This window comes from Palaemon carinicauda, chromosome 8 (genome assembly GCF_036898095.1).
Source record: "Palaemon carinicauda isolate YSFRI2023 chromosome 8, ASM3689809v2, whole genome shotgun sequence".
NCBI classification, from domain to species: Eukaryota; Metazoa; Arthropoda; class Malacostraca; order Decapoda; family Palaemonidae; genus Palaemon; species Palaemon carinicauda.
Genome location: NC_090732.1, coordinates 97,853,096 through 97,864,958, shown reverse-complemented (window position 1 = coordinate 97,864,958; position 11,863 = coordinate 97,853,096). Strand labels below are relative to the sequence as shown.

The 11,863-nt window shown below is 42.6% G+C and overlaps 1 protein-coding gene across 1 annotated transcript in view; it reads left to right on the top strand.

The window, feature by feature from the left end:
• Nucleotides 1-11,806: 11,806 nt before the first annotated feature.
• The window catches only part of LOC137645377 (dynein assembly factor with WD repeat domains 1-like), a 79,132-nt gene continuing 79,075 nt past the window's right edge, over nucleotides 11,807-11,863 (top strand). The window contains exon 1 of the mRNA XM_068378185.1: nucleotides 11,807-11,863. This exon is cut by the window's right edge and continues 24 nt beyond it. Within this exon, the coding sequence (XP_068234286.1) occupies nucleotides 11,807-11,863 (57 nt within the window).

Sequence of the window (11,863 nt, the reverse complement as noted above, 5' to 3'; positions counted from 1 at the left end):
CAAGTTTGACACTTAATGCAAATAGATAACCAGATCACAATACAAATACCTAATCTTCCTACAGGGCCAGTTACAAAAACTTTACACAGTGTCAATACTCACCCTAAAACAATAAATTCAAAATCACCGTTTCATCTTAGGAGAGGACACACTATGGGTACTGAACAATTTTAAAACAGTACTCTGAGCTGTGTGCAAGAGCGAGAGAGGTGAGAGACGATCTTAAGGCTGGATTTCTCTACCTCTATGAAACCTTGGTGTTGCCTTTATATATGAAATTCAGCTACTTCCAAAAACTTCCCAACAAACTGGGAAGTGTGGGGGGTCAGGCATAAGCATCAGAGTTACCAAGTATCTCTCTCTCAGTCAGCTAGCTCCGCTCAACCCTTTTTCCCCCGAAATAAAAAAAAGATACGATCCTATCACTAGGTCCTTCGCGAAATTTCCAAAGCACATGGTTCCAAAAAACAATTGCATATTTTCTCTCAAACATGATGCAATATCTCATGAAAATATAAAAGAACATTACATAAGCCCTTGTTCATATCTCTCACGAATCCCACATTCTCAAATAGATTACGTAAGACTTAACAAAAATATGTGAAATAAAAAGTTAATTCTTAAAAATAACGTAAATTTACATATACTAACTTGAATAAAGAATACAAAGAAATTAACGACGAAAGGCTTACGTAATTTACATAATATACTTAATTCTACACGAGAGGAGCTCATCTGAAGAGCTACTATTCATCTCTTTAATGCACAAATAAAACATAAATAAAATCATTAATAAACTACTGTATTTACTCTTCATTGATCCAGCTTCATAAGAATATATATATACACACACACATATATATATATATATATATATATATATATATATATATATATATATGTATATATATATATATATATATATATATATATATATATATATACATATATATATATATATATATATATATATATATATATATATATATATATATATATATATATATATATATATATATATATATATATATATATATATATATATAGAGAGAGAGAGAGAGAGAGAGAGAGAGAGAGAGAGAGAGAGAGAGAGAGAGAGAGAGAGAGAGAGAGTATATATATATATAGAGTATATATATATATATATATATATATATATATATATATATATATATATATACAGTGGAACCTCTACACACGAACGTATCTACATTTCGAATTTTCCAACATCCGAAGTAAAATTCAAGCAAATTTTTGACTCTACACCCAAATTTTTTTTCGACACACGAAGTAAACATTACGCCATTGAGCGTCGAGTGCTCAGTTCTCTATTCTTGTGTGTATCGTGTGGTTGTCCTCTGTTTGGTCTGTTATTAACAGTGCTTATTTTCTTCCTTTTCTCACATTTCCTTTTTGATTTTACCTATAATCATGGTGCCTAAGAAGCTAAGTTTCCGTACAGGAAGAAGGCAATTCTTTCATTAGAATTGAAGCAAGAAATTATAGAAAAACATGAGAGCAGTGTGCATATGAGTAATACTGTATGGCTAAACAATATGGCCGGAATAGGCCTATGATCTCGAGGATCATCAAGCTGAAGGCAGCCATTAAAGCAAATAACCATCGAAGGGGATTACCATTATTACAAGACATCTTAGCAATACCCTGGAAGAGATGGAACGCCTTTTGTTGATAGGGATAAAGGTCAAAGAGATTGTTGGCAACGATCATTTGTGAGAAGGGCCAGCGTGATGAACAGAAAGAAAGAAAAAAGTGAAGCAAAGAAAACCATGATAGCATTAACAAGCTCTTTTAAATAAGACTTCTCTCTTTTTCTGTTTCTCTCTAAACATAGCATTAACATGTTCTTTAAATAAAATCTCTCTCTCTCTCTCTCTCTCTCTCTCTCTCTCTCTCTCTCGTTCTTCTTCGCTGTTATAGTGTTAGATAGGTATATTATTTTTTTCCGAGAGAGAGAGAGAGAGAGAGAGAGAGAGAGAGAGAGAGAGAGAGAGAGAGATTAAACAAAAATGTGTTTAGAGTACATATGATTTTTAACAGCGTCAACGAGTTGAAAAACAATTAAACGTAACTAAGAAAGTAATAACAGCTAATCTGAATTCCTTTATCAACTAAAACAAATATTGATACAAACACATTCGTGTGCGTATGCACAAACACACACACAGGTGCAAAAATTGCTACGCAGTAAGAGAGACGGTTGGGGAGGAGGTAGAGATGGTGACTGCGATAACATACCGTAACTCGTCACTGAAAGTGATGAAAATAAAAAATCAAAAGAAAAAAAAATGTAAAAAATATGAAATATAAAAATAGAAAAAAAAATAAATTACGGTATGTTATCGCAGTCACCACACTACCGCCTCCCCGATCGTGTCTCCTCGTGCGTGTGTGTGTGTTTGCGCATACCCACACGAGTGTGTTTGTATCAATATTTGTTTTAGTTAATAAAGAAATTCAGATTCGCTGATATTGTTTTTTAGTTACATTTAACTGTCTTTCAACTCGTTAACGCTGTTAAAAATCATATGTACACAACACATTTTTGTTTAATCTCTCTCTCTCTCTCAGAAAAAATTAATAGACGTCTCTAACACTAACAGTGAAGAAGAACAAGAGAGAAAGAGAGAGAGAGAGAGAGAGAGAGAGAGAGAGAGAGAGAGAGAGAGAGAGTATTTATTTAAAGAGCATGTTAACACCATGTCTACCTTCTCGCCGATCGTCCGTCTCCTGGCGTAGCAAATCCTACACCTGCGTTGGCCTGTCTCTAAGGTAAAGTGGCAATAAACCACATTTTTTATTTATTATTTCTTTATAATTATCTTTTTTACATGCTTCTTTCATATCATGCAGTTATGTTATTGTTATGTGTAATTATGTGTAGCCATTTATTAAGGATTTATTATGGGTTTTTAGGCTGAGGAACGAATTAAATGAATTACCATGTATTCTTATGGGAAAATTCGTTTCTACATCCGAACATTTTCTACATCCGAAGTTGGTTGTGGAACGAATTAAATTCGTATGTAGAGGTACCACTGTATATATATATATATATATATATATATATATATATATATATATATATATATATATATATATATATATATATATATATATATTTAGTACATGAAGCATACAACAGGGTTTTACTTAAATAAATAAGACAACATTTTTATCAGCAACACTTCATGTGTAGTCTTGGAACCATTTGGGTTTACTGAGAGCTCTTCTAGGCCTACTGAAGAGGCTGGATTCCCCATGGGGACATGTGACCAAATCTGAGGGAGTATAGTGACCAGGGGGTGCTGGGTGGGGTTGGACTAGTGTGCTTGATGGCGAAGAAATCACTCTCAGGTACTGTCTGTTCCTCTATGAGAGCCTGCTGCTCCTGTCAAGTGTGACTGTGTATTGTCGGTAAGGCTTGATTTCACAAATTACGTCCGTACTACCCCACTATTTTGTAGTCTGGTTTTGTACACGTATCAGAGTCCTTGGTTCGATGGACATGTGTGTTCTGGTGGTGTCACATGCAAGCATAACATCTTGCGATCTTGCCACCTGCAACTCCCTTTTACGTACTGTTCATCTCCAGTACCTGTCTATCAACAGGTGCCTCTTGGTTGGTGGAACCCCATCGCATAATTGGCAGCCAGTGGCATCCTGAGCCAGAGATTTATTGACCTCCGTTAGGGGGGGTCAATGTACTAAATAATTTCCACGGCCATTTTGTTCGTCTTGAGGACATCGCCTTTTGACGTGTTCTCTTGAAGGAGCCTCTTTGCCGATTTGACGGCTATTTCTGCCCTGCCATTGGAAAGGGGTAATATAACGATGACAGATGGACCTCAATAAGGCCTCCATCTCCTTACTAACTAAGTTCCTAGGTTCGTACCTCGGTCAGTTGCTTTTTATTCTGGGGTCCCCCAACGTGAAAAGTAGGACCGGAGGTGGATACTTATTTTGCTATATGTGAAACCATTAGGGAAATGTGCTATCTCCAAGCACCCTGTTGGTCTGTCTGCATATGCCATGTAAACATTGCCTTCCACTGAACATATCTGAAATGACTTGCTGGAAGGGGTAGTCCACTGGGGGTGGGAGTTCCATTGCTTCCGGCAGTAATGAAGGAGCATGTTCGTCAAATGAGGTGTATTGGGCTCGGCGATGCTGAAGATCTTCCATATCTGGCCAATATACGGACTGTTTGCCCTCCTAACCATAAAGTCAAGGCCTGGTGTCCTGCGTGTAGTCCTGCTGACACCTGACGACATAACCAAAAGTATGCATCCTTGATCTACTGAGTAAATTACTATATCCTGGGTTATTGCTACATGATCCCAAACGGCAAAGAAAGGTCGAACGCAGGCTATTCCTTGTGACTTTTGTTGGGGTCAATCACCCGTTCTGACCCTGGCTAGCAGTAGTCATTACACTGGGGCACTGGATGCGGCTCTCCTGACGGACTCTTCACCCATTACGACCGAGTCCTGTGCTAAAGCAGCTACGGTTACACAAGCTATTGCTACTTGAATGTCATCGTCCAAGTATGCATCAGATGTCTCAAGAGACAATCTCATACTCGGGTATCTTGACAGAAAATCCGTGGCAGAGTTTCTATTTACGGTCATATATTTCATGAAGAACTTGAATTGAGGCATCTTCTCCTTCAGATTAAAAAACCCCAGCTTGATGACCTCCTTAAGGGCCCTATCACCCAAAGGCTAAACAAGTGGGCGATGGTCTGTTATAATGGTAAGATTTGAGCACATAAGCAGGAACAACCTGGCATTCTGCAAGCACCAAGTGACCTCAAGGGCTTCTCCTTCTACAGCGGCATAGCTGGCTTGAGCGGGGAGGAGGTGACAACTGCCACATAGAGCAAGACACCAGATCCCCTTGCAGCAGAAAGAACTCTCAGCTGATTGACAAGACTAATATTGTTGGAGGATGACAAATCCAATGCTCTCCTTGATCCAGTCCCACATGACTTTGGCCTCCATCGGAAATGTTGTAATATGATCTTCAAACCTTGAAAAATAATTACTCCTGGATTCCTCATGCCCTTGGGCGAGAGTAAAGAATTCCAACCACTACACTGCCTGGCTTGAAGATCGTAGTACAACTTTCCCGATGGTATCAAAAGCTATGTATGGAGTAAGGGCATTCTATTTTTGGGCGAGATAGATATGTCGTCCTGATGAAAGTTCCCTTCAACAGCTTCCTACTGTATAATATTTCTGCGAGTGATATTACAAAAAAAATCACCGTCAGGTATCACAGGGTTCTATCCCCCAGAACGACTATCCGAAGATATCGTGTATAATCAAGGACGTATCCAAAGATAACCATGGATAACTGCACCCCCAATAGACTTTACCCAGCCTAGTCAACTACACTTGTTGTTGTTTCGTTGTGCGTTCTTTATCAGATTCTTTGAAGTTTTTCTTCGTATGATGGCTTCTTCTTCGTCGTCTAAGTTGAGTACCAACCTCCCTTTACAGTTTACTTTAGCTGTAGGTGTTTTGGATCCCTACAGGGAATGTTATTTAGTTTTTACAATAAGGGAGCCGGAACACTCCGAGTCCAGCTAGCTTGGGCATATTGTTGTTGTACCCGGCCGCCCTTATTTCTCGTGTTCACTTAGTTCATTTTACAAGTTACACGTTAGCTAGTCTTATTTTAGCATTACAATGCTTTGGGCTCTATTTTTGTTTGCATTCACCTTGCATTAATGTATTTTACGTTTTTGTTGGTGCGTGTCAGTTTTGGATGGCCTAGCCTAGAGAGCGGTAGCATTTTAGTTGGAGACGGGCTCCTCGATGGTGGTTAGGTCTTTCTTACTGAACTCATTGGCAGTGGCCATTTCCCTTAGGTGGTTTTTACCTCAGTTATACTAGTTTACTGAGTAATTATGTCAGCCTGTCTTCAATCCTCCGGTATTTTAGACCATTTAGGTTCTTGGCCGTCGTGCTGCAATCGCTTGCAATCTCCTATGCTAGGTCTGCGCAGTATTTTGGAGTTTGCCTTTGCGAAGGGTGATCTCAATTTGTTGGCACGCTGACTTCCTGTACTGCCGTTCCTGTTAGCCTTTGGGATTTCTCGATTGACTTGCTGCATCCAGGCTTAGCCTAACCCTTGTCGGCGAATCCGTTGGTTCCCCGTGCTACATTTGTTCGTGATTCCCCATGCTGGGTCGGTGCAATCCATCGTAGCTCCTCTTTGCAAAGGGTGATCTCAATATGTCAGTGCGCTGACTTTATCGTACTACCATTATTTCCTAGCCTCTGGGATTTCTCGATCGAGCTGTGGCATCTTTTACTTAGCTTTTTCTGGCTTTGCCGTCTCTGACGGCAGGGCATTTGTTTTAGAAGTTTCATACTTTCCTGGGATTCAGGGGGCGGTGGTCTGAAGTGTCTCAGTCGAGATACTCTTCCTTGAATCCCGATTTCTTTCTGAGCCTGACTTCTTTGCCGTCGCCTCTGTTCTTAGGATTGTTAAGAAACGGTTTGTTAAAGATACTCATATAGTGCATTGGCATACTACCCCATGTCGTTACTTCTCTCTGTAGTTAGCCTTTCCGGGACTGACATTAAATGTATTTTGTTTTTATGCTGTTGTGTATTTGTATTTGTTGTTGGTGGGGGCTGGTTTATTCTGGGATTTGGCCCTCCAGAGCTGTCAGCATGCTTTGCCCTGAGGAGTGAGCTGTTAGACTGATGGCAGTGCTGGTACCTAATGGCATACTATCCTATAGTACCTGTACTGGCGATACGTCACTACTTACGGCAGTGTCGCTACTAACTACACTGCCTTCCCATACAGCACAGTGTTTCTGCGGAAACCCTTGCTGTTTATCTCCGCTGCCATAAGTACCATTGCCCCTGCCGGCATTGCCGTTACTGGCGGCGGGGCTAGTATTAGTCTATGGGAATGATGAATGTGCCGGCGCCTTAGGGCGCTTAACACATTGGCGACAATGCCGTTACCCTAGCGCTGCCGGTACTTCCGGCAACGTTGGTACCTTTAGGGCACATATCTTTCTGTTCTTTTGAGACCGCTTTATCTACTATAAGGTGGGTTCGCTACTGACTGTAGGCGACTAAAACTACAGATCAACATAAAGGCATTATTCCTTCCACTTTTGAGGCTTCTTTATGTATGCTGTGCATGGGAGTCTCTTTTATAAAAGGTCTTCCATGTCCCGGCAAAGAAATGACCACTACACATGGTTATTGGTTTTACATCAATTTTCCCATTCCCCTTTGAGGGTGTGGATTGGATAGATGATTGATAACTCTATAGGCTAGTTCCCTATATTAGGTTCTCCCTAAGTGAGGTTATCAACCTGTCTTTAAAGTCTTTATGTTACTATAGACTCTTGCTCATTAATCGATGCGTCGATTGCTTAATCTATTAAGATTACCTGTTCCGTTGCCTTCTAATTGGCTATTTCTCTGCGGAGATATAGGAGCGATGGTTCTTTCCATGAGCATACATCCAACACGCCCCCTTTCTTCTAAGCCTATAGCAACTATCTTTAAGGAAGCTATTTATTCCAATCTAACGTCCTTAATAGGGGTGTGGACATTTTGTACTTTATCTCCTACTTTATCTCCTATTGTCAGCATAGAATGTTACTAAATCATTACTTTCAGCCTTTGGTGACTGTTAGAGACCCATGGACTAATTGAACTCTTTTTCTCCTAACAGGCAGTGTCTATGATGGAGATGCACTGTACAGTGTAAATTTGTGCCAGGACCATGAGGCATCCTTGCGGTCATGATACTTGCCACACCCATGCGCGAAGTGTCGGAAGATCAAAGGTCCAGTCTCATACTGGGATCCGCAGGATTGCAGTGTTTGCAAGGACCTATAGCATTCGGCTTGGATCTCGAAGGATATCTTCGATGACGACTGGGTGTTCTTTCAGCGATCCCTTCGCACCTGGGTAAGAGGGTTTAAGAAGAACGCGGATCCGAAAGCTGCTTACCTCCCCTCTACTGAGAGGAGGGATATCCTCTTCCCCAAGGCAGCGCACCTGATTCGGTTTTGGGTTACTTTCACCCTAAACCCCTCCCAACCGTCCAGCTACAAGTCGACGAGGCATTGGGTGCTATGAGCCTACACTCCGTGAGGATGTCTACGGTCTCCTCTCTCACCCCGGGTAGAAAATCGGCTCTCCTTTCTACAGTGGAGTCGGATGAAGAACCCCTCCCTCCGGTGGATGATTCTTACCTGCCGGAGGTGGATAATGCTAGTGTGAGGTCCATTAAGGATTCAGTGGTATCTGCCACTTCAGCCTCCACTACGACAATGGCCTCCCTGTCTACGGTGACAACTACATCTTCCGTGACGGGAGCGGTTCTGGCTTCTTTTCACCCGAAATCTCCTGCTGGGCTTTTGGAGCTCCCTCAGTTCCCGAGTACATCGGGTACTTCTATGGATCTGACACTTTTGGCTAACATGAAAGCTTTCATGGAGGGAAATCAGCAATATCAGCTGATGGTATTTAAAGACTTGTATAAAGAGATCCAGGCTTTGAAGAAGCAAGAGGAACCAATTAAGGATAAAGTCTTGCCTTCCCAGCTACCTTATTGCACGTAGCAAAATCCCTGGAGGTATGCTGGCCACGCGGTGTTTCCGAGGGCATCCTCCACATTGGCAAAGGGCTAGGCTCCAGACCGGTATTTGATCTGGATATTTACCCAAATATTGATGCCTATCCCTTTTGCTACGTGCGGTTAGCTGAAGGGGTTCCGTTAAGGGATGACACCATCCCTAAAGAAACGATCCTCTTAGAACATACAAGGGCTCAACACCAGGGAGTGAAAGAGGTGAAGAAGGCAGGATGTATTAATACACAGATTGGCGCCTTTGATAAAAGGTTAGCCACCTGTGTGGCTCCGGACACTATGGTATTCCCTTTTGCTTTGAAGGGCTTCGTGGCTGTGGAGAAAGCCATTCGTAATGGTACGTCTCTCCCAGTATTGGAAGAGTGCAAACCAGTGTCACTTATCCTCCCCCATGATGCCGACCACTGGGTGGTTGTCCAGTTTACTTTCGCCGAGGGTAAACCGGATAAGGATGTAGCCAGCCACCAGTTTAATGAGAAACTGCTCTGGATTCCCAAACACATTCTTAAGGCTGAAATGGAGACCAGAGAGAGGTTATCCGCTTCAATGTCTCTCCAGTGCTTCATGGAGATGATGATTGGGAATTTTACAGATGCCCCAATCTTTTCCTTGTTGGCAAAGACTCATCTTGCTACCTTTAAGAAGGATCTTTAGGCTTTCTTTCAGGCCCGTAGAGCCTGTAGAAAACATGTACTTGCTTCAGCTACTATCTGCCATGAGCCGAAACGTCTCATCGATTCTAGCATATGGGGAAAAGACCTTTTATATGGGGAAAAGACCTTTTCCTCAAAAGTTAGTGAAGGAGGTTACGGATAAAGCTGTGGCTGAGAAGAAGAGCCTGTTCCAGAAGTGGCAGATCTCTTTGATGAGGAAGTTTACCCCTGGGGGGGACCACAGCCTAAGATGTCTCGCAAACCGACCTACCATCGAAAGTCGGTTGCTCATGAATGTTTTTGCTGTACTCAGCCCGTGGTGACACAGTCCCCGGCCTTCAACCCTGTGTATGAGCAGGGGTTGTCGTCCTTTCGATACAACAAGAGAGAAAGAGGGGCAGAGGCCACTCTGACAGAGGAGGCAGGTCCAGGGGTCGAGGACATCGAGACGGCAGAGGAGGGAGGGGTGCATGTCCTCGGCACAAACAATGAAGGTGGTCATTCAGTCCTTGGGCACAGAGCATCATTTCCAACAGCTTGGGTTGGAAGTGGAAGCGACGGAGATTTTTCCAGAAATCAACACCTCATCTGGAACAATATGTACAAGAACTTCTGAAGAAAAGTTATCCGTTGCACGAGATCTAAGAGATTTCAAGGTTGTCTATCTTGCGTGCCAAAGAAAGATTCGAACATACCTCGAACCATTCTCGACTTATCCCGTCTAAACCTGTTCGTTCAGTGCGACAGGTTCTGGATACTGACTATTTCGCTTACACCCTCTCTATAGATCTTACCGATGCTTATTGGCATCTTCCGATGGGTCGACGCTTCTCCCCTACCTTGGTTTCAGCCTGGAGAGAAAGGGCTGTGAATTCAGAGCTATGCCATTAGGGAACAATATAGCTCCGAGGATTTTCACGAAGATTATCGACGCAGTCGTTCAGCAACTTCGGGAAAAAGGCCTTCAAATAGCGTCATACCTGGACGACTGGCTAGTGTGGGCTCCCTCGGCACTGGAGTGCTCGGAAGCAGCCAATCGAGTTGTGTGGTTCCTTCAGTCTCTCGGATTTCAGATTAACTTTAAGAAATAAAGACTGACCCCAGCTCAAGACTTCCAGTGGTCGGGGATTTATTGGAAACTCAAGTCTCATTCCCTATCTATTTCTCCCCCCGAGAGGAAGGAAATGGCGAAGTCTGCCAGGTCTCTGATCAAGTAGGGGACGATCACCAAGCGACGCCAGGAGAGGGTTCTAGGATATTTGCAATTCGTCTTGGTAACGAACCTTGTCCTCAAAGTACGTTTCAAGGATACAAGCAGAGTTTGGAAATGGAGAGCCGCTAAGCTCCTCGCAACCATCAGAAGCAGACCCCGGTTTTACTGCGACAGCAACTTTGACTGTGGTCCACTGCCAAAAGTCTGTCACAGACAGTACCATTGTGCTTTCCTCCTCCGGTAGTGATACTTCATACGGACGCCTCGTTGGATGGTTGGGGGGGTCATACCCCACTCAATAAAGTGTAAGGTGGTTGGTCTCAGAAATTTCAACAATTCCACATCAATATTCTGGAGGCCATGGCAGTCTCCTTGTCCCTCAAGAAATTACACTTGAAGAAGAGCATTCATATAAGTCTAATCCTCGACAGCAAGGTGATAGTCTACTGCATCAACAGACAAGGGTCGAGGTCTCCCCAAAATAAATCACGTAATGTTAGCCATCTTTACGTTGGCTCAGAGGAAAGGTTGGCACCTGTCAGCATCTCACCTTCAGGGAGTAAGAAATGTGAGCATGGACGCGATGTCCCTAGATTGGAATCGTTGGACAAGGATTTACCTGTTTCCACCGTTCAACCTCCTCATGAATGTTCTGGACAAGCTTCGGTTATTCAAAGGGACAGCAGCTTTAGCGGCTCCTCTGTGGCCGAAGAGCAACTGGTTTCCCATGATCACGGAATTCAACCGCAAGTTGGTGCCGTTGCCCAACCCGATTCTGTTCCAGGAGGTTCAGCGGGAGATTGTCTACACTATACCATGGAGAACGTACAACCTTCATATCATGATTTTTTTCGCCTTAGCTCTGGAAAACAAGTTCCAAATTCAACGTGATAAGTTGGAGTTTGCAGAAAACTATAAGACGTCTACCACTATGATTCAGTATGAAACGTCATGGAAGAAATGGGTCAAATACGTCAAGGACAAGAATCCATGTTCAATTACTATGGATTTTTGTTTAGGTTTCCTGATTGATTTGCAAGTGTTTCCTCCCCAATCTCATCGTACAAGTTGACCCTCGCTAGACCTATACAATAAGCTTTGATATCGACTTTAATTCGGATCTCTTCAACGAAATTCCGAAGGATTGTGCAAGGCTCCGGCCGTCAGCTCCACCAAAGTCTATCTCTTGGTCTTTGGACAAATTTTGCAATTTGCTTCGGACATAGACAATCAAACAGCTTCTATTCGTGATCTTACTCAGAGAGTCATCTTTTTAGTTGCAATGGCTTCCGGTGCTCGTGTTAGTGAAACTGTGGCTCTTTCTAGAGATGAGGGCCAC